Raw genomic sequence first — 24,219 nt, 5'->3', positions numbered from 1 at the left:
GTTAGTTTGGCAGCTGGGGTGAAAGAGGAGCGATTACGATAGAGGAAACCAAATCTAGATTTAACTTTAGCCTGCAGCTTTGATATGTGCTGAGAGAAGGACAGTCAGTGTACCGTCTAGCCATACTCCCAAGTACTTGTATGAGGTGACTACCTCAAGCTCTAAACCCTCAGGAGGTAGTAATCACACCTGTGAGATTAGGGGCATTCTTCTTACCAAACCACATGACCTTTGTTTTGGAAGTGTTCAGTACCAGCCCATACAATTGCAATCCGTCAATATAATTGACAACTATCATCAGAAATCAAGCAATATCAATCAGAAAATGGGGCGCCCCTGACCCACTAGTTGGTCAGAAAGTTCAAATCTTCGTTTCATTTCGTGGTGTAGCTGTACTGTACAGACAATGACACAACAAAGCAAGACCACAATTCCAGCATGTGTAGCTATACTGTACAGACAATGACACAATAAAGCAATATCACAATTCCAGCATGGCCGACAACCACAACTCCCTTGCCCGCTATATGAAGTTAAATGGTAATTCATAAATTATAAGTGAGCATTGCATTTGCAGCTCCAAAATTAATAAAAACATTTAAAGGGTAGTTTTAAACGTGATCTTTGAACGAGCTCCGGCAACTCGTGGCCCAGCTGACTTTTCTGACACTGGCACAGCTTTACTGACATTGCTAGGCTGCTGCGGTTGCATTGCTAGCCTGTGGGCGAATCGCAGATCTTCACGGGGGTGTTCCAGCTGATCTTCATTGCTTCATAATCTCTGGGTGTATTACAACGGATAGATAACATGCCATATTAACATAATTGGTTCAGATTATTTAAAGATTTATTGGCATCTACTTGTATTCAACTTGTCAACCAGTTAGATAGGTGCACTAGATAAGGGTCTGAACAAAATCCTCCCATTCAAACCCAGAATCCTGTACTGGATTTCTCCAGACTTCTAAAACAAGATTTGGAAGGATGGCCACGCAAGGCTAGTGTTGAACAGATCACCTAGCCACATACTGGTGGTGTTCCTGCCTGATTACGTTGAAGACGTTGCATTGATTCAACCAATGGTTGTGCGCCACGTCATCGACTGTCGGGCATTACATTCCTATATCATATGACGTGGTTAGCTGATATGTTAAACACCTATCCAAGCTTTGTGAGATGTGGCAGCTGTCTGCAATGTAGTCAGGCAGGAATGGCACCCATGTGATATAGTGGAGCGGTGTAGCAATCTAATGCCCGACTGCCAATGGCGTGGCATTCACATGACGTGCTATGCAACTATTGGTTGATCCAATGCATTATCTGACAATTTGGTCAGGGCCTGGAACATGACCCTCAACTAGTTGAATCAGATATGTTAGGTTAAGGTTGGACTGAATACCAACAGGATGGTAGATCTCCAGGAAGAGAGTTAGGTAGATCTGTTGACATCTATGTAAGTACAAGGTCGGGTTTATTGGTGCGGACCGTAGCAGAATTTCCTTTTTCAATGTAAAACTAAAAACAAGCGTTTCTTATAGGACAAGTTCAGGTAGTCCCTTGCAGTTTCAGTCCATTTTCATTCTTTTTGGTGCCTATTGAATATGACCCTGTACTGCCTCCAACCAAGTCCCAGGCTTTTGTGGGCTCACTGCCCCACAACGGCTCATTTGCACTTCTATAGTTCCAGTTTTGTTTTTGTGTAGAGAGCAGTCTCACTAATTGGTCGTTGACCAATGGCCGACCAATATTCTACTTTATGAATTCAGAAAGACTGCCACTGCTCACAGGAAAGATCAAAAGCAATGATGTACTGGTCGTGGTCTCCCATTTCATCTGTGTGTAGTGTCTTTAGATTGGTCTGTTACGCTGGTCGCAGCAAGACTCTTTACTGCCACACAATCAGAGTTGGTGGCAATTGCTTTTGATAGAAAAAAACTCTCACAAGGGTTGAGTTTGAATTTATTAGTAGACAAGTAGAACATTTTAGGGCACAGTGTGAATTGCATTGACTCTTGAATTACAAGAGACAATATAATATAGAACAGTAAAAATACATAAAAAAACTGACATTATACAGCTGTGCCAGGAAAATTTCCTCTCCCTCAATGTCAACAAAACAAAAGAGCTGATAGTGGACTTCAGGAGACAGCAGAGGGAGCACGCCTCCATCCACATCGACGAGACCGCAGTGGAGAAGTGAAAAGCTTCAAGTTCCTCTGAGTACACATCACTGACAATCTAAAATGGTCCACCCTCATAGACAGTGTGGTGAAGAAGGCGCAACAGCGCCTCTTCAACCTCAGGAGGCTGAAGAAATTTGTCTTGGCCCCTAAGACCCTCACAAACGTTTACAGATGCACAATTGAGAGCATCCTGTCGGGCTGTATCACCGCCTGGTACGGCAACTGCACCGCTCACAAACGCAGGGCTCTCCAGAGGATGGTGCGGTCTGCCAAACGCATCACAGAGGACACACTGCCTGCCCTCCATTCCACCTTCAGCACCCAATGTCACAGGAAAGCCAAAAAGATAATCAAGGACATCAACCACCAGAGCCACGGCCTGTTCACTCCGCTATCATCCAGAAGGCGAGGTCAGTAGAGGTGCATCAAAACTGGGGCCTAGAGACTGGAAAACAGCTTCTATCTCAAGGCCATCAGACTGTTAAATAGCCATCACTACCCAGTACCCTGAACTTAGTGACTTTCACTAGTCGACTACTACCCGGTTACTCAATCCTGCACCTTAGAGGCTGCTGCCCTATGTACATATCATGGAATCACTGGTCACTTTAATGTTTACATACTGTTTTACTCATTTCATATGTATACACTGTATTCTAGTCAATGCCACTCCGACAATGCGCATCCTAATATTTATAGATTTCTTAATTCCATTCTTTTGCTTCTAGATTTGTGTGTATTGTTAGCTGCTATAGCACTGTTGCAAAACAAACAAACATTTCGCTACACTCGCAATAACATCTGCTAAATATGTGTATGCAACCAATACAAATTGATTTGAATATATCATAGACTCATGTAGACGTTCCATGTATCTCTACCAGTATAGAGTCTTTTTATTTTTTATTTCACCAAGTTCTCATTTACAACTGCGACCTGGTGAAGATAAAGCAAAGCAGTGCGACACAAATAACAACAGAGTTAAACATGGAATAAACAAGCGTACAGTCAATAACACAATAGAAAAAAGTCTATATACAATGTGGGCAAATGGCGTAAGGAGGTAAGGCAATAAATAGGCCATAGTAGCAAAGTCATTACAATTTAGCAAATTAACACTGGAGTGATAGATGTGCAGATGATGATGTGCAAAGTCTGATAGCATAATGTTGGAAATAGTGGGAATTGCTTTGTCCTAGCAGGTAGAACTGAGAAGATGTCAACTGTCAGTGCTCTCTGAGTGTAACGGCTGTTGGAAGGAAATGACCTCTATGGCCAGGGCGTGAAGCTGAGTGGAGGGAGGTCGTGAAAGGGGTGCGATGGATCACTCATGTCTTTGAGGAGTAAAATGATGGCTTCCTATCTACATGGCATTAAAGTCACCATCCACGGCCAAATGACGTGAGGGTAGAGCTGGGGAGCAGGGTGGCAAAATAACTCGCTCAAGATCTTTCTCTTTGGTGCAACTGACAAGCTGAACATCACCATACTCCAGCACAGCATACTTGGATACATGAGCCTTTGTAATATGTATATCAGCACCATGTCACCAGGTCAAATTCCTGGTACATGTATATGTTCTTGGTTAAGCTTGTTCTGATTTTATAGCCCATTGTTAGACAATGATTTGGAAACAGAAGCAAAAAAAAACATTACAATTACCACACAGTAACATGACAATAGTGTACCGCATCATCATGGAAACAACCTCACTAGTAAGTCCTAGCGATAATCAGTGGAGTAGGTTCTTAGTGTGTTAATGGCTAAAGGCACAAAGCTTATACCGTAACATGCCTTATTGCGTCCTGGATATGAATAATGTGAAGTCAGTATCATCTACTATGGGGTTTACCTTGCGTGTCATCTTGTATTATGCCTTAGTGATTTCTTAGCTGATTATGGCCCACTTCTCATATGAAGTCTGTGGTAAGTATACTGATCCATATATGACACTGGAGTAGGATATGTCTTAAAAAGTGTCCTTCTGTTCTTAGGACAAAGAAGATCGTACATTTTTCCTGATCAAAGAGAGGTTTTGAAAGCCTTATTTGACCAGGGAATGACCAGGAGAGGGTCGCCTCTGCTGGCTGAGGCAGCCACCTGAACTGGACTGTCAGAGAGTGTGGTGGAGGTGAGGGTCATTAATGTTCTGTTTTATTTTCTATGAACACAAGAAATGGTTCTGTCTTTTTGTAATATCTACCTGGGTTCTGGGCAAAACATTTGGTTTAGGACTACTTCCTGTGGCCTTACTGATGACTCCCCTTTTATATAAGATATTCATTGAACGCATCCTAACATGCTTCCTTGTGTGGTATGGTTCGGCAGGGTCAAGTCTCAAAGCATCCCATCACTCTACAAATGAAGAACCATCCATAAATCCAAACAATTTTACTAAGACACACCCACTGTATGACCAGTACTAACGGCTGCTGTCAGGTCGAAGGTTCAAAACCCCACTCTGTAGAACAAACAGGGCACACAAGTCATTCATATCAACCAGCATCAGGTTCCTAAATCCAGGATGACTAAACCGTAACCCACCACTTACAGTATACTTTTTGTGATAGTTATGTTGTATTTAAGTGAAGTGTTGAATGTCCTGTGATGTGTTACGTGTGCCATTATTCCCAAAACAAATGCCGCTATGGAACAAGGAAGTATTCCTTCATCCATTGTTGTCGGGCTATTGGATTCAATATAGATCATTCGTTGTATAGAAGGGCTCCTTTTTCAATCATCTGCAAGATAAAAAGCTGAGTTGGTGGAGCAATATTTTTGTCTAACCTTTTAATAAAGTATTACGTACAATTACAATGTGATGAAGTTTTCATTACTATTGTGTTGTCTTCCTAATGTTTCCTCTAGAATTGGTTAGGGAATGAAAGAAGAAAATTGGCCCAGGGTCAAGCTGTCCCTCATAAAACGAAGGTCTACAAAACTGTTTATGTGTCAGCTTACAAACTGTTTATGAGAGACCACCATAAAGCAAATAAAGCTTTTTTGGTATTTTACCCCCTTTTTCAATCTTGTCTCATCGCTACAACACCCCAACGGGCTTGGGAGGTGAATGTCAAGTCATGCATCCTCCAAAACATGACCCGCCAAACAGCGCTTTTTAACACCCACCTGCTTAACCCGTAAACCAGCCGCACCAATGTGTCGGAGGAAACACCCTTCAACTGATGACCGAGGTCAACCTGCAAACGCCCGGCCCACCACAAGGAGTGAAGGAGTAAATCACCCCCGGCTAAACCCTCCCCTAACCCGGACGACACTGGGAAAATTATGCGCCGCTCTATGGGCCTCCAGATCACAGCCAGTTGTGATACAGCCTGGGACCGAACCTAGGTCTGTAGTGACACCTCTAGCAGTGCGGCATCCACCCGGGAGGTCAGGTGTGGCTTTATTTACCTGTTAAATTGCAAAAGCAAGGCGGGCATTCAAGTATTGTGGACTGTATGCATTTCTCAGTCAGTGTGTCTTTGATGTAGGTTAATTATTATATTTAGATGAATTATCACAGGGTTTCCCTTCAGAACTTTTGGGGTGTAACAACAAATTCTCAAGTCTACTGTCTCCATCTGACACATATTTTTTTTACATTGTTTCAACAAGTAAATGTTATGTTGTTGTAATGCCCTGATAGAATAGATAGATAAAACAATAGATAGATAAAACAATGTCACTGGTATTGTCATGTTTTCTGTCAGGAGTTATGGAAGGTACACAGGGCAAATGGCAGGCATTACCACCTGACACAAAACCCCATTACAGTGAGGAGGCAGGCAAACTACTGGCGGGAGATCAGGAGTTGAAAGAGAACCTGAAGGCATTAAAAGTTTACTGAAGAAGGTTGAAATCAACGGTGGCAATATATAGGGTCACAATAGTAAGTCATGACATTTTGAAACTTTTACCTCAAAAAAAGAATGGATTTGGATTTAATAGTTGGAGTTAGATTTAAGATACAAAGAACAGGCATTTTTCTTATGGTTTGCAGTCTTTTCCTATAAATATTTTTAGATACTGTATTTATTTTTACATCTAATTTAATTTATTATTTATCTTGTCTATTTTTACATAATTTTTTGTTATCGAGTTGGAAGGTCATCTGGGAGGAGAAAGGAATTTGTTGAAGGCCAGGATGTGAGGGTGTTGGTGAATAGAGAAAGGTAGTCAGGCGCAGGACACAGAGATGAGTACCTTTTACTCAAAAATGAAGAATAATATTCCAACACGGAAAACACAAAAATCCAAAGCACAAGAACACGAACCCACATGACAAACAATAACGCACAAAACAGAGAGGGAAGCCAGAGGGTTTAATAAGGAACATAATTAATGTAATAGAAATCAGGTGTGTATAATGAAGACAAAACCAAATGAAAATTAAACATGGATCGGTAGTAACAAGAAAGCCGGTGACGTCGACCGCCGAACGCCGCCCGAACAAGGAGACGGACCAACTTCGGCGGAAATCGTGACACAGGATCTGATCACAAGTTCTGTACAATTTTCTAGTACACCATTTTTTAAAAATGAATCAGACTTGATTTTCCCTTGCAAAAAATGTATCAACCCCAGACAAAAATGTAAATGTATAATAATCTACATAACAATTCACATTACCTGTTACTGCACAATTATTTTCCTGCTGTAGCAAACTGACTCCTACATCTGTACATTTATAATGCCTTTAAACACACTCATACAGCACTGGGCCTCTTTTATTGTTAGGCAAACCTGCAGCTTCACAGTCAGTTTAAGGGTTTGACAAAGCTAGGGTGCAAGGAGTACAAGCCTTATTCAACCAGAAGTATAGTATATATAATTTTTTTTTAGGTAACTATTAAAATGTACTGTATATCTGTGATTCAACGATTAAATAACGGTCCTGCTCCTGCGTATAGCTGTGCCTTGTTTGTTTACATTGTTGATATTCAAGAAAGCAGATTTCTAGATCACTGGTAGAAGGCTTAGAATAATCTGTACACTTGGGGTATGCCAGGTGGGATATAGAGTTTAAAAAAGCCCTCCCACTGTCATGGACGGACTATCTAGCATTTTGGAGGCAGGCCGTGGCATCATGTTCACAATAAGTAAGATGCAATGCTCTTTACAATGTTTCAATGCAGAATTTCAATGTCTTGGTCATTGAGATGAACAACATTGACATGTACAGTACAGGCAGTGGCTTGACATATTACTCCCTGTAATCCTAGATTCAGATCATTCAGGCGAGAAAAAACATCACCTTGATAGGCCAGTCGTGTCAGAAACTCGTCATCATGCAAGTGGTCAGACGAGTGAAAATTATAGTCAGTAAAGAAAACTTTAAGCCCTTCTCTCAATTTAAAAAAATGTGTCAATACTTTGCCCCTTGATAACCAGCGCACTTTTGTATGTTGTAAAAGCGTTACATGGTCTTTGCCCATATCAATGCATAGTGCAGAAAATACACAAGAGTTCAGGGGCCTTGCTTTAACAAAGTTAACCATTTTCAGTGTAGTGTCCAAAACGTCTTTCAAGCTGTTAGTCATTCCCTTGGCAGCAAGAGCCTCTCGGTGGATGCTGCAGTGTACCCAAGTGGCGTCGGGAGCAACTGCTTGCACGCATGTTACAACTCCACTATGTCTCCCTGTCATGGTTTTTGCGCCATCAGTACAGATACCAACACATCTTGACCACCAAAGTCCATTTGATGCTGTCTAAAGCTGTCCAGTTCTTTAAAAATATCCTTTCCTGTTGTCCTGGTTTCCACAAGTGGATATCTTCCTTAATTGACCCCCCATAAACGTAACATATACCAAGAGCTGTGCCAGGCCCGCCAAGTCTGTTGACTCATGCAGTGGTAATGCATAGAATTCACTGGCTGGTATGCAAAGCAGTAATTTTTTAAAAACATCTCCTGCCATGTCACTGATCTGTCATGAAACTTTTTTTGGGCCTTTCCCCCAGCCATATTCACAGCAGCAGGAAGAATGAAGCCTTCAACAATAGCATGGGGCTTGCCTGTCCTAGCCACTTACCATATAAGATGCTTCTAGCCCCTTCTCATTAATGTTATCTGTTGCTTTTATACAAGTCTTACTACCCAAAGGTCATCTTAATTCTTGCGCCAAAAACTCCTGTGGCTTATTTTTCAAATTGCCATGTTTTGTTTCTAAATGTCTGCGCAAGAGTGAAGGTTTCATTGAGTTGTGAGATAGTACTTTCGCACTTATAACACACTGTGGCAAGGCACTACTCCCAATATAAGTGAACCCCAAATCAATGTAGTTCTCATCATATTTGCGCCTCTTCGATGGTCCAACGTCCCTGTCTGTTGTTCGGTGCTTTCCCGCATAAGGGGAGCGTCTAAGGGGGCAGTAGCTCTTTGGCTGCATCAGATTCACAACTGTCAGTGTCCATGCTGGCGGGGCTAACCACATATGTAGAATTACTGATGCTAGCATTGGATGTGCTCATGGAAGCAGAACAACTTGTATTGTCGACAGGTGCAGGTATAGTACTGCTGGTTGTAGCAGTACTACAAGTAGAGCTGGTATGTGTCTCTATGGATGCGGGATTCCTTAAAAAAAACATTTATCAATTTTCGAGCAAACGGAATGAGCAGCAGCTACGTTTGGCTATATACGGACCATTAGTGGAATTCCTGTGAGAGAGTAACGGTTAATGTGATTGGATGTTAATTATTAGACTAGGCTACCTGTATTTGACATTGTGTTGTTATTTCACTTAACAATAGATGGTTTCATTTTATTTTTGGCAGTGAAACGAGGCTACTTAGGCGAGAAAGAAACCTCACCCAAATGTATAGCCCCGTTGGAAAATATAAATGACTGTATGAAAATGTGAAGATTTTATTTTTATTTAAAATGTGGATCACATTTTTATTTGGCGGACCCTCGACAGCATTGTGCGTACCCCAGTTTGGGAATACCTGCATAAAGCATCCATTTTTATTTATATGTTTATTTGGATAGGGAAAATGTACAGTACAGCAAAAAACATACTGTATGTTAACAGCTCATCTACATCTGTTGTCCCCATTTACTAATGCTGAAATTCTTCCACCTGTTAACAGAAAAACAATGCCAATTGAAACAGCATATCTGATCCGAAAGGATAATTACTAGAAGACAACAGCACATAACCCTGTGGAAGCCAAAGCTGTCTGTGTGTGGCATCGTACATATTAAGCAGCTCTTACCCACTATTCAGGGACAAGATTCAGATGGACAACAGGCAATCAAGCAGTTAGGTGGCCAGGTACAAAGAGGCTTCTTAGCTAATAGAGCACAGATGTGTGGCAAACAAAACGCAGTTAAATAAACATCTGGTTTTCATCGTCTAGGTGAAATCTTGGTGGGGCAAAATAAAAACAATATATTTTGATGCATGCCAGCAAAGCCACTCCCCAACAATACATTAAATGGTGACAAAGGGTGGCCACAAACTCTTGGGGTCTACATAAAGCTGTACCAACAGCAGTCCCAACACCTTACCACTGTTAGACCTGGCTATCAGCGGAGCCTTGTCTGGCAGCGAAACAGTTCATTCAGCCTCATTTTTTGCCTTTGCTGATATGGCTGACTTGCTTAAACAAATGTTGTTTCTACTGACAATTGAGATGTACAAACTATGGCATCGGCGATGACGAGAGGATAGGACGCAATCCATAATTTTGATTAAGACATTAATTAGCGAGCTTGTCTGGACGTAGTCAATATAACTATTTGTTCAGCACTTCTTAAATGGACAGCAACAGAATTCAGAACATGGGCCTTTCTTACAGTGCTCTCCCTGTACACCAAGTTAGAACCGTAGGATAAATAAAGGGGCATATAAGCAGACAATGAAAGTTCTTACAATATTTGATAATTACATTTCTCTAAAACAGGTTATAGGCTACATATGTACCACCAAGTCAGAACAGTAGGCTAAATTCTGAGTGGACAATTGACCAGATCTTCAGGTCGGAGCTCTAGAAAGAGGCTAGAGTTCCCGACTTGCAATTCAGAATTGGATGATCATTCAAAACGTATTTTCCAAGTTGGAGCTTGTTTTTTTCAGAGTTCCCAGTTGTCTTGAACTCACTGAATTCTGAGATTTCCCAGTTCTGAGTTTCAAGTTGTTTTCAGCGCAGCAGAAGTCATGCTGGACTGCCAGTAGATTGCGACTTTATTCATGATGATGACTGCTAGCTAAGATTTTGAAAGTATGATGTTAACATGATCAGTCCAATCAAAGCTAATGTCGATATAACGTGATTTGGTGTCATTTTAGCTATGGTCAATGACCTTGAGCCTTCTTGGATGGGCACTTCAAATGTAACTCTATGGCAGCACCCAAGGGGCTTGAATTTTCGAGCTCTCCCTGTAGATTTTGCGGTGACTTTGTGTCCCCATGAGTGACAGAACACTGAGCGAATCACGGCGCAACTAGAGAACATTACCAACCCCTACGCTCTGTATTGTCCGCTGGATGCCTCACTACCACAGAAAGCACTGAGCTAGGCTGAAACACCTGTATTTTGGTGCTTTAAAAAAAAATGTTTTTTACATTGTTTGCAAACTCACATGTGACAAGCATTAATGCCAAAATAACATTCAAAACAAGCTCTGCCTCACATGCCCTTAAAGACTGCCACTGTGGGTAAAGATGAAATCTCGAGTCGGTATTTTATTTGAGTGGTTCATTAATATCTTGACCGGCATTCAAAAAGGAGCCTAAATGATTCTTATTTACAGTACAGTAGCAAATCACTTACATAATAACAACTTGAAGCATTGTTCAAGATACCCAAGGACACGTGACAGTAAACATTTGAATTGTTCAAGTAGTGGTATGCACACCGGTGGTATGCTAATATGGATGTTGGAATTGAGCCCGTCTCCCTATACTGGGATCTCTTCATTCATTAATTCATTTTTTTAAATGATAGATTTTTTAGGTACACTGCTGTTAGTAATTTATGTTATTCTTTAATAACACAAACTCCAATGCAAATCAGGGGGAGAAAAATAGGTTTATTCAGATTATTATTATTTATTCGACAAATCAAGATGTTGTGCTGGACGGTAGATGTTCAGTTTCCCCTGTCCTCAGCTTTTCCCCACTGAACAAAGGAACATGATGCCATTTATAACCCCCCACCCTAGCCTGGGGTTGTCCTTGCAGTACAACTTGGCCAATAGCCAAATAACAAGTATCCTGCTCTCGACTCAATGTACAGACCAATGAAAACCTGGCACAAGTCACTCTGAGTTCAGAAGTGACATTCCACAGATTCTAACATATGATGAACTGAAACTCAACTCCTATTTACAATTCACTATTGACCATTAGTACTCTAGTTTTTAATCCTCTCATCCTCTGAATTGTGTATTTATTTTCAAAATATTCTTATGCTACCGTTCAAAAGATTGGGGTCACTTAGAAATGTCCTTGTTTTTGAAAGAAAAGCACTTGTCCATTAACTTCTTGGTGACAGGGTTATTGAGTAGCTTGGATGAATAAGGTGCCCAGAGTAAACTGCCTGCTACTCTGTCCCAGATGCTAATATATGCATAGTATTAGTAGTATTGGATAGAAAACACTCTGACGTTTCTAAAACTGTTTGAATGATGTCTGTGAGTATAACAGAACTCATATGACAGGCGAAAACCTGAGACAAATCCAACCAGGAAGTGGGAAATCTGAGGTTTGTAGTTTTTCAACTCTTTGCCATTCCAATACACAGTGTAAATGGGGTCATATTGCACTTCCTAAGGCTTCCACTAGATGTCAACAGTCTTTAGAACTTTGTTTGAGGCTTCTACTGTACAGTGGGGGCGAATGAGGGGGGATTGAGCCCAGTGTCTGGCAGAGTGCCACAGCTATTGCTTTTCTACAGACAATGGATTTCTCCGGTTGGAACATTATTGAAGATTTATGATAAAAACATCCTAAAGATTGATTCTATACTTAGTTTGACAAGTTTCTATGACCTGTAATATAACTTTTTGAACTTTTCGTCCGATGTTCGGCTGGAACTGAACGCGCGTTTGGATTTGTTTACCAAACGCCCTAATAAAAAAAGCTATTTGGATATAAATGATGAACTTTATCAAACAAATCAAACATTTATTGTGGAACTGGGATTCCTGTGAGTGCATTTTGATGAAGATCATCAAAGGTAAGTGAATATTTAATGCTATTTCTGACTAATGTTGACTACACAATATGGCGGATATCTTTTTGGCTGCTTTGTTGTCTGAACGCTGTACTCAGATTATTGCATGGTTTGCTTTTTCCGGAACGTTTAAAAAAACATCTGACATGGCGGTTGCATTAAGGAGAAGTATAGCTCTAATTCCATGTATGACACTTGTATTTTCATCAACATTAATGATGAGTATTTCTGTAAATTGATGTGGCTCTCTGCACAATCACCGCATGTTTTAGAACGACTGAACGTAACGCGCCAATGTAAAATTAGTTTTTTATATAAATATGCTCTTTAGCAAACAAAACACACATGTATTGTGTAACATGAAGTCCTATGAGTGTCATCTGATGAGGATAATCAATGGTTAGTGATTAATTTTATCTCTATTTGTGCTTTTTGTGACTCCTCTCTTTGGCTGGAAAAATGGCTGTGTTTTTCTGTGACTTGGTGGTGACCTAACAATAGTTTGTGGTGCTTTCGCTGTAAAGTCTTTTTGAAATCAGACACTGTGACTGGATTAACGAGAATTTTATCTTTAAAATGGTGTAAAATACTTGTATGCTTGAGGAATTTTAATTATGAGATTTTTGTTGTTTTGAATTTGGGGCCCTGCACTTTCACTGGCTGTTGGCGAGGTGGGACGCTATCATCCCACATATCCCAGAGGGGTTCAAATAACATAAAATCGATCCGAAATACAGTGTAGACATTGTTAATGTTGTAAATTACTATTGTAGATGGAAACTGATTTTGAATGGAATATCTACGTAGGCGTACAGAGGCACATTATCAGCAACCATCACTCCTGTGTTCCAATGGCATGTGTTAGCTAATCCAAGTTTATCATTTTGAAATTCTAATTGATCATTAGAAAACCCTTTTGCAATTATGTTAGAATAGCTGAAAAATGTAGTCCTGCTTAAAGAAGCAATAAAATGTGCCTTCTTTAGAATAGTTGAGTATGTTGAGCATCAGCATTTGTGGGATCAATTACAGGCTCAAAATGGCCAGAAACAAAGTACTTTCTTCTGAAACTCGTCAGTCTATTCTTGTTCTGAGAAATGAAAGCTATTCCATGCGAGGAATTGCCAAGAAACTGAATATCTCGTACAATGCTGTGTACTACTCCATTCACAGAACAGTGCAAACTGGCTCTAACCAGAATAGAATGAGGAGTGGGAGGCCCCGGTGCGAAACTGAGCAAGAGGACAAGTACATTAGAGTATCTAGTTTGAGAAACAGACGCCTCACAAGTCCTCAACTGGCAGCTTCATTAAATAATACTCGCAAAACTTCAGTCTCAACGTCAACAGTGAAGAGGCGACTCCGGGATGCTGGCCATCTAGACAGAGTTGCAAAGAAAAAGCCATATCTCAGACAGGCAAATAAAAAGAAAAGTTTAAGATGGGCAAAAGAACACTGGACAGAGGAACTCTAAATGGCCTGTGAATTATCTGAGCAAAATATATTTCATATCTCCTATTGCATGGGAATAATGTAAAAATAATAACATATACAGTACATTCCATAACCTGCATTATTGGCCATTATTCCCAGGCAACTCAATAAACTCAACTAGAGAAATGCATCGGGTCTTTTTGCTAGTCTAAAAATGTCTTAAAAAGTAATTTGACTAAAAGAGAATTTCCCCAAGAGCTCTCCTCTTGACAGTGAATCCAAACCTGCTTCCCAAAATTCCACTAATTGCTCTACAGCAGTTTGCTATGGGGATCCATTTTTTTCTTCTCAGTGTGTCTCTTTAGGTTGACTTGTTGTTGTTGTTGATCCTGCGCTCTTCTTTCCACTGTCTTCTCCTGAATAGATCCCAGAGTCCTGACTGGAGCTGCCTTGTCCTCTCTGGATGGAGGAGGAGCCACTGTCCTGCACCGCCTCAACATTTCCCTGACCCTTGACCTGTTGCTGTTGACCTTGGCTTGTCTGCTCTACCTGTACAGCCACCACAACTGTGGCCACACAGCTCTCCTCCCGAGGCAGGAGGAGAAGGGATATTGTATCCTGTGTGTTATGCAGTATACTGCTGGGAAATGTGTGCTTTGAGACAATACTTTTTCTCTTTTTGTGGCATCTGTAGACAGGCACTGTCGTCATCAGAGCTACACAGCCCAGCAGAGCCAGCAACACCTTCCACACCGGAGGATATCCTTAAACGGACAAACAGAGCAGGCGTCAATATAGATGTTAAGCTCAAATCTGAAAGATCCCTTTTTCAGGGACAATGTGGATTTAAATGTAATGGTGTGTAAATGGTTCTCAATTTTACCCAGGGTCCTCACACACTGTTGCTGCGTGTATGGGCTGGTCTTATTGTACAATTTGTTGAATGCATTGACCTGCAGGCAGTACTCTGTCCAGGGCTTCAGCGGGAACAATGTTCCCTCTGTGGATTCAAAAACTTTCTCTTGTTTCTGTATGATGTAGACAAAAGCACACAGTAAGACATACAAATAATACTTGAGTTGAGCATTTTGAAAAAACAAAAAGGTGTGACATTGATTGATAAAGCAGTGAGCTCTACTTTTTTCAGATATCTCAACAACAACAAAAATGTCAAAAATGACTTTGTTGTCTTTAAGCCATTTTGATAAAACTTTGGAAGTATGCTTGGGTCTTTAACTTCCTGACTGATGTCTAGAGATGTTGCTTCAATATATCCACATCATTTTCCTCTCTAGTGATGCCATCTATTTTGTGAAGTGCACCAGTCCCTCCTTCAGCAAAGCACCCCCACAACATGATGCTGCCACCCCCGTGCTTCACGGTTCAGATGGTGTTCTTCGGCTTGCAAGACTCCCCCTTTTTCCTCCAAATATAACGAGGGTCATTATGGCCAAACAGTTCTATTTTTGTTTCATCAGACCAGAGGACATTTCTCCAAAAAGTACGATCTTTGTCACAATGCAAACCGTACTCTGACTTTTTTCATGGTGGTTTTGAAGCAGTGGTTTCTTCATTGTTGAGCGGCCTTTCAGGTTATGTCGATATAGGACTCGTTTTACTGTGGATTTCGATACTTTGTACCTGTTTCCTCCAGCATCTTCACAAGGTCCTTTGCTATTGTTCTGGGAATGATTTGCACTTTTTGCACCACAGTATGTTCATCTCTAGGAGACAGAACACGTCTCCTTCCTGAGCGGTATGACGGCTGCGTGGTCCCATGGTGTTTATAATTGCGTACTATTGTTTGTACAGATGAACGTGGTACATTCAGGCATTTGGAAATTGCTCCCAAGGATGAACCAGACTTGTGGAGGTCTACAATCTTTATACTGAGGTCTTGGCTGATTTATTTTGATTTTCCCATGATGTGAAGCAAAGAGGCACTGAATTTGAAGGTAGGCCTTGAAATACATCCACAGGTACACCTCCAATTGTTGAACTTCTCTAGGGTAGGGGGCAGTATTTTGACATCCGGATGAAAAGCGGGCCCAAAGTAAACTGCCTGTTACTCAGGCCCAGAAGCTAGGATATGCATATATGGTAGATTTGGATAGAAAACACTCTAAAGTTTCCAAAACTGTTAAAATGATGTCTGAGTATAACATAACTGATATGGCAGGCGAAAACCTGAGAAAAATCCACCCAGGAAGTGGATTTTTTAAATGTTTGTAGTTTTCCCATTGACTGTCTATACAGATTCCATCGATTTAGGACTCAAATTGCACTTCCTATGGATCCCAATAGATGTCAACAGACTTTAGAAATGGTTTCAGGCTTGTATTCTGAAAAATGAGGGTGTAAGACCACTCTGAATGAGTGGACACTGCAGTGTCCCAGAGGTTTATAATGCTTGCAACCTTGTTTTCCTTTTATATTGACAAAGCTTTTGTCCGGTTGACATATTATTGATTATTATGACTAAAAACAACCTGAAGATTGATTATAAACATAACATAAAACCCAGTCTCTTTCACTCCTTATATTCTATGCTTCTGATTTATCATTTATTTAATATCTCAATGTTCAAAGTTTAGCCAATTCCAACAGTCATGACGTGGACCTTTCTGGGTGTAGATCATAGCCCCCCCCTCACTCCCTCTCCTAACCCAGGTTTATTACCTCAGGTCATAAATACTGGGTAGAAACTACCATGCCATATCGAGGGAGAGAGTCTCCCAGAACAGAGACTTGGCCAAACACCTACATCTCCAAAATGGGAGAATTAAACAATATGTCCACTTTTGAGAATGTGGGAAGGGTCCGTGGACACTTAAGGGACAGTTATGACGAGTGTGTTTCATTTGGGGACCTCATGAAGGACAGGAAACACACAACTATATCTCTGAATGTGTACATTTCTCAATTATAGGGTGTGCATCTAATTCTTGTATAAAATGAATGAGTAAAGATGTAACTATTTGTGAAATGATGTAATGTGATGTTAACCTTTTTAAAATGAATTGTTTTCATCAGTAAAATATGCTCACTCAGTGGCCACGCCCAAGTGAATAGGCATTGGTTGGAAATTATGAACCAACACCTTTTCTACATTTCTATAAGAGGCCCCGTGACCCAATTCATGGCAGACTAAGCAAACCCCAGCAGGAGCTGTGGTTGCAAATGGTTGAACGACTACAACCTAATGAAATTAACTTTAGTTCCCGATGAAGTGAGGACTGGTGTCCATGCATTCAAAAGGGCAAATTTCAATGTGGAGGTGACATTTGCCACGCTGGAAGGATACATTTGAACTATACCAGCCAGAATACAACACGAGCTGAGTATGGCAACTTGGTATCAACTTTGAACTCTTATTCACTAAAGAAATTATACATCCTAGAAGTCGAGTTAGCAGCAGCAGCTGTAAACGTGCGTGGCCTAGGAAAGGACAGACAATCTCTTCAGAAAGACAGGGTACTACAATGTAACTGTTCAACCACACGACGACAGACGACAACGTATCCGCCCTACAACCAGAAATATTCTTCAAAGGATATGGGACATCTCTGCTGGGCAACTCAGGCTTCCATCTTCTAACAATCTATCGAAGCGCAGCTCAGAGTAAATATATTTCTTGCATTTTCCTTTTTCAAATGGGAGGTTATTTAGAATGCATAAGATTCTGTATTTACGATAGCATAGCTTCATAAGGTCCGATAGAGACACAATCCTTTTGTTCCTCAGTCTTCCCGCGCATTCATTCAAACCCCAACCCCCTTTCTTTGTGTAACCAGCCAGCCGTCATATCAGTTTTGTCCGCTAGGGACGTTTTCTTTTATGATATAATTAGTAATCAATGTATGATCCATCCTGTGTGATTATTTAGGTATTTAGTAAATAAACAATTCAACCAAATTTTGTATTGCTGATTCAACTTGTTAGCCAGCGTTCATGAAGATAACCAAGAAATTTACGACGTTCAGATGAGACTGAATAAGGTGATGATTAATAATTGACTGCTATTGATATAAAAGATTAACAGGTCTTTAAGAGTTTATTCGAAAGATAACAGCTCTATAAACATTCTTCCGTGGTGCCCCGACTTCCTAGTTAATTACATTTACATGATATGTTTATTCAGGTTATATTATTTACAGAGAATTGATTTGATAAAATAGCATGTAAAATATAATGTAATCCATAGTAAAGACACGACAGTATGTAAGTAACAGATGGATTATGAGAGAAAACCACCAAAGCTCCTTCACGTCCTGTTTCCTGCCCTTCTTTTCTATGTCACATGGCCCAACCACACAACAGGGGACAATAACACAAGTGAGTCACTTGAGGATAGGCATTGAAGAGTGAACAAAGAAGAAATGGAAACCTTTTCTTCATCTTTGCAGGCTTCAAATACACCAAAAACTTGTTTGATCTGGCAACATTTGAAAAGGCAATGCAGCGTGTCCCTTTTAGACAGAGGACACGTTACACCCCACCCCCGGTCTCTTATCACAGCATATCCAGCTGCTAGACTTCAAAGAAAAGACAGCACAGTTTATTTTATAATTGGTTTGGAGGATATTATGTTACGAGAAAGGTCAGTGGAGTGGCGCTATTTGCTTGTGCACATGAGATGACATGACATGTCTGGCCCTCCGCAGGTGCTTCCGAAAGAGCTGTTCACGGCGGTTTGCTGTTTATTCCCATTTTAACAAAACTCCTACCACCACTCTACTTGTGAATCATCACTACTACTTAACCATAAAAGCCTAGCTGTTGAAGTGAGTCCTGACCTTGCTGGGTGAATGCTTCTCCCAATACTGCAGACTGAAGGACATGTCTAACACAGATCTCATGGGGGTGTTCTGCTCCGTCATTGGCTCCCTGAAGCTCACTGTTAACATGGTGTCCCCTGGATCGAACGCCACATGGGATGGGGGGCCTAGGTCCGCTGTAACACAGGAACAAACAGTGTTGTCAATGGCTACATCACAGCCTCAACTGCAATAAGCTATGGCACTTGAGCACATGCTGTTTTTAAGTCTGTAGGCTAGCATTGTTCCACTTTACAGGCATGATTTCAAATGATCAACAAACTCTAATTTTAGACCAGTTATTTGAATCAGGTGTGTTTTATGAATCCTGTGTAGGTCAGTTGTTAGAGCATGGCACTTGCAACGCCATGGCTGTAGGTTCGATTCCCACAGTGGACCAGTATGAAAAATGTATGAAAATGTATGCACCTACCACTAAGTTTGCCTAAATGACAAAAATGTGTTGGAGTTGGGCTGAAACAAAAGCTTGCACACAGCCACAAAGTGTGCATGTCTAGTTACAGATGTTGTTGGCCTCACCATGTTCATCAGGAATGAACTTCAGCCTGTACCAGTCTGACATCTGACCCCTGCCCTCGGCCCTCACTCTCAGTATGTATGACCCCATGTAGAAGTCCAGCTCCCTAGAGAAGTCACACCTCTCCTCAGTTATCCTGATACACATCCCTGTGTAGGACCTCTCGTCCAACTGTTTATGAGAACTATGAGGAGACAAGAGAGGAAAAATGGCTAGCTTGTTGGTGAGGTTCATTCAAGTACCAGACAGCATGCTTGAAGCAGAGTAAACATATTTTTTACTGAATATGTACCTTTTATTGTCCTGGATTAAAAAGGCTCTTGGTACTCACAATGTGTATTGAGCGGTGAACGTGATGTTGTGATTGGCCATGGAGTGATTCCAGTCCCATTTCATGATGTATCGAGTGTTCACTGCATCCATCCTCACATTATAAGGTCTAGGCAGCGCAGCAAACACTGAGGGAAACGCCAGAATTATGTCAGAATTCAGATGTTCTTTAGTATCACAGCAGTGTTGATGTTATAGTAACGTTATAGCAGAGGTGGAGGACAATGACATTACACCAACATCTAGGCCTACTGAGACTTTTTAGTCTGCTGGAGCAGTATCACTCTAAGACATGATAAAGTTGTTGTGGAAGGAGTGTGAAATGAATAGAATTCGAATTAACGTGGTTAAGATATGAACCACTCATAACACACCTTTGCCTAGACGAGACAGTTTACTGACATGTAGCACAGGATGTTGAGAAAGAAAAGGAAACAAAGACATCTTCAGCCTGTTTTATTATGTTATGTACATAATTTTAAAACCCGTGTGGCAGCTCATCCTAAATCTGCAAAGATTGGTACAGTTCAGAGAATACACAATGACTATACACGATTAATATTGCAAGCTTTTAGATTAATTTGTTACACTTGTTTAGGTGGGATTTATTTGAATCAAAATGTCTATTCACCGCTCAATCATTGCAACAATAAGCCGAGTGGAGCGGTCTGTCGTTTCGCTTTCATTTTGAATCAAAATATTTACCGGTGTATACAAGGAGAAAAATTGGCCATGCAAATAGGCGTAATTTCATATCTTAATCCCTGGTCTTGATCGCGTCCCTCCCCTCTATTTCCACGTCGACCCTTCTTCAGTCACGGCGACAAGACCTCTCAAGGATGCGCGGCATTGCGTTGTTCTCATTATACCCTACACACGTGGAAGCGTGTGTTCACGATCGTACCTTTCCGCCCCAGTATAATTCAATGTAGAAACCAACCACACACACAGGAAATCAAAATTATTCTTCTGTCTGGAAGAAGCAGCACGCACTCTCAATGCCACACGTGACCGATACTCATTTTTTTTAAAGAACAAAAAAGTGAAATCGCAAATGTAACAGAGGTCAAGTTCACAGCATGTTACAACATCAATGAATCAGTATGCAATCAAACACTTAGGCAAGACGTATGAGGTGAGTTAAATACTTTAATATGAATGAAACTCAATTTGGATGCAATAATACAGCATGTTCAGTATTGTACAGCATGACCAAAGATATACATGAAGACAACCATTGTTTTGTGCATACTATTCACCAGGACTACTTTCAGTGGCAATTTTAGCATGTCAATCTTGGTGAGGCAAACATGTTATTTTATATGCATGCCAGCGAAGGCACGACAAAACTCTAAACAATACATGAAATGTACAACACTACACAAAACGTGATCACGACACGCAGGTTAAAATATCAAAACAAACTCTGAACCAATGACATTAATTTGGGGACAGGTCGAAAAGCATTAAACATGTATGGAAATGTAGCTAGTTAGCTTGCTAGCTCATTTGTCCTATTTAGCTAGCTTGTTGTTGCTAGCAAATTTGTCCTGGGATATAAACATTGAGTTGTTATTTTACCCGAAATGCACAATGTCCCCTACTCCGACAATTAATCCACACATATAACGGTCAACCAAATAATTTCTAGTGAGCTCTCGACCTTCGTCTCTCCTGAGTCCGTACGGGAGTTGCAGCGATGAGACAAGACTAACTACCAATTGGATTTCACAATTATTATTATTATTTTTATAAATAGAAAGGACTTCTATTTTAGCCCATGGCAACGCAGACGCTCGTTGACGTGCACGAGCAGTGTGGGTGCAATAAATTAATAACATAGATTTCCAAATGTATTTTTGCAAGCTGTGTAGTCAGGGTAGGGTAAAACTCGAAAATTCAAGCCCCTTGGGTGCTGCCATAGTTACATTTGAAGTGTCCATCCAATAAGTTTGAGGTCATTGACCACAGATATGTGATCTGACGTAATTTCATCTAAAGTAGCTTTGATTGGACGGATCATGTCAACATACTTTCTAAATCTTAGCTAGCAGTCATCATTATGAATCAAGTCGACAATCTACTGGCAAATCCTAACGGCAAGCATTGCAAAGCAATCACTAGCCTGCTATTTAGTGGAGTGGCTATCTGGTCCCAAGTCTGGGATTAAGGGTGTCTTTTCCAAGCTTAAAATTATAAAACATTCAACATTGGCATGCTTCATTGACAGCATGGCCATAGTTTGTACATCTCAATTGAGTTTAAATGTATTTGGCTAACGTGTACATAAACTTCTGACTTCAACTGTACAGGCATGTAATATAAAGAGCTGTTTGTAGCTGGTTATAATAATAAAGCATAGGAAATTCAAATTTGTATTGGCTTCGGTTTTGAGGCTTTAGCTGATATACATTATGGTTATTTGTTGAAAATATTTTATGTCACTTTTATCAACTTAAGTGACGCTGATAATTTCCACTTTTTTAATTTTGACAAAATGTTATTGTATTTACAATGAAAAACCTCTAGGAGGTATTTGTTCGACAGGGGAGTTTTCAGCTCAGATAACAAATGCATCAATAAACAGACCTTCAAATAAATCACACACGAGATTCAGTTCTTCTTTAAGACTCAGGGGTCCAATCAGCAACAGTTGGAGCAAAGCACCTTTCATGACAAAGAGGAAGTCAAATAATGAGAAGGTCTCAGAGAGAAAACACGACACTATTCTTGATTTCAGATTCTATAAGAATCATAAAAAGGACAAACTAATACATTGAACATTTACATAAAAACCAACATGCACGATGGGCTTCGTTTTGAAGATGTCTTGACTGGACAAACTTGAGGTTGATTATCTGCACCATACTTGTGATTGAAAATGTTCAAATTTAACCGTTTAAACTGATGAGCTACCCTGCTTCCCCATGAATTCCTTCATTTATTTTGAATGGGGATTACCGCTTTAGTTACAGTATAGGGGAACACACAACATCTTGCAGCAGTCAGTCTTCATACATGCCAATGGACCAACGGTCACAGAATTAGCTGGAAAAAGAAGGCATGCCATTGGCAGTGACCAGCACTGTCTGACATGTAGTTTGGAGCACGCCCATCTCACGACACCATGCCACTACACTCTTCCAGCATGGCCATAGAAAAGAAAGGTGGGCTGGGGTCTTGTTGATATTCTTAATCTGATAGATGCTCCTTCCTCTCCCACCTTTAATATTGTTTCAATGCCCTTAAAACACAGAGCAACATGGGATTCCCAGAACAACCCAGGCACAAATTCACAACTGTCGCAGTGAACAGGTAGAATAAAGACAAACAGGAATCACATTAATAACATGCCATCCTGTCACAAGGTGGCTATGGATGGTACCTTGAGTAGGGGTGTAAAAGTTCACAAAACCTGGTTTTGGGGTCGCGCTACGGTTCGGATTTGGTACAGCGGGAAAATGTCAACAGTTACTGTAGTTAATTTTTGTTTATATTTTCTGAAATGAAAACACATGATTACTCAACAACACTAAAATAAAGTGCAATATGTGTGTGAAATCAACATGTAAACATGGCTCAGACATTGTAGAAGCCTATGCTATAAGGTTTTCTTACAAAGAGAAAAATATGTGCACTTGTGTGACTCTCATAAAGGGGGCGCGTCTGTAGCGCGGTACTTTTCATTTTCCAGTTGAGGGAAATGTGAAGGTCTGTCACTTAAGTAGCTCTCCATAGCCCTGGGAGGTCCATCCATCTGTAGTAAGCACAACACAGGGTGCATTGGCCTATTTATTGACAACTTCTGTTTCAGCTTGCTTAAATAGAGTGGGTACTACCCATCTGCTGAAATGGGTGCGAGTGGGTGAAGTTCGTAACGTGGCTCGAGCACTTTCAAGAAGTGCTGAAACGCCTTATTCTTCTCAACCACCGAGAATGGGCGCATTTCCATGGTAATAAACATACCTATCGCTCTTGTCATTTGTTTATTTTGGCCCGGTCAGAATCAGCTGCGAAGGGCTGCTTGAATGCAGCGGGGAGACGACGTTGCATTGTTTTTTTGAGTTGCCGTCTTGTTCTGGTGGTAGGAATACTGGATAAGAGCGTCTGCTAAATTACTTAAATGTAAATGTAAATGAATACTGGCGTGATGTCGGCGTAACTGTGTCAACATGTTGAGGTGTTGGCAGCTGCATAGGCTATTCTCTTCCAGCACTGGCAACATACTCTGTGTCCATCCCCGCAATAATCTTACTGGGAAACCAAAATGTTCCCAAACTGGTGATGGAGAATCCTCCTGGTTAATCGACCCCACCACTCGCCATTGGACAGAACTATTTCCTGGCTGCGCCTCACAAAAAGGACAGTTAGAAATCCATCAATTAAGATTCAAATTGTAATTACAACACGCACATTCTGTAGTCTCTAGTTGTTTTAACGGGATAGCCTGAAATGTTTTTGTTGTTGCTCAGATTTACCCAAGAGGCATACAATGCAGCCTATAGGCCTAGTGAAATATCCATGTACAGTACCAGTCAAAAGTTTGGACACCTACTCATTCCAGGGTTTCTTGATTTTTACTATTTTCTACATTGTAGAATAAAAAATATGAAATAACAGATATGGAATCAAGTAGTAACCAAACAAGTGTTAGAAGAATATAAAATATTTCGATTTAAGAAGCCACCATTTTCCTTGATGACAGCTTTGCACATTCTTGGCATTCTCAACCACCTT

The 24,219-nt window shown here is 40.7% G+C and overlaps 1 protein-coding gene across 3 annotated transcripts; it reads right to left on the bottom strand.

The window, feature by feature from the left end:
• Positions 1 to 13,710: 13,710 nt before the first annotated feature.
• LOC124043405 (interferon alpha/beta receptor 1a-like) lies at positions 13,711 to 24,121 on the bottom strand. 3 transcript variants are annotated; one of them, XM_046361988.1, is made up of 7 exons: positions 20,188 to 24,121; positions 19,857 to 19,990; positions 19,484 to 19,610; positions 19,155 to 19,336; positions 18,594 to 18,751; positions 14,681 to 14,825; positions 13,711 to 14,561 (listed from the first exon to the last, which is right to left on the bottom strand). In XM_046361988.1, exons 2-7 carry the CDS (start codon positions 19,924 to 19,926, stop codon positions 14,146 to 14,148), a joined length of 1,098 nt encoding a protein of 365 aa, XP_046217944.1. In that variant the 5' UTR covers positions 19,927 to 19,990; positions 20,188 to 24,121; the 3' UTR covers positions 13,711 to 14,145. The 3 variants fall into 3 exon arrangements, with proteins under 3 accessions (XP_046217944.1, XP_046217951.1, XP_046217960.1); XM_046361995.1 differs by lacking the exon at positions 19,857 to 19,990; XM_046362004.1 differs by lacking the exon at positions 19,857 to 19,990 and having other exon boundaries at positions 20,114 to 20,243.
• Positions 24,122 to 24,219: the final 98 nt, after the last annotated feature.

The sequence above is a fragment of the Oncorhynchus gorbuscha genome, linkage group LG01, assembly GCF_021184085.1.
Source record: "Oncorhynchus gorbuscha isolate QuinsamMale2020 ecotype Even-year linkage group LG01, OgorEven_v1.0, whole genome shotgun sequence".
Classification (NCBI taxonomy): Eukaryota; Metazoa; Chordata; class Actinopteri; order Salmoniformes; family Salmonidae; genus Oncorhynchus; species Oncorhynchus gorbuscha.
This window is presented reverse-complemented; position numbering and strand designations above follow the sequence as displayed.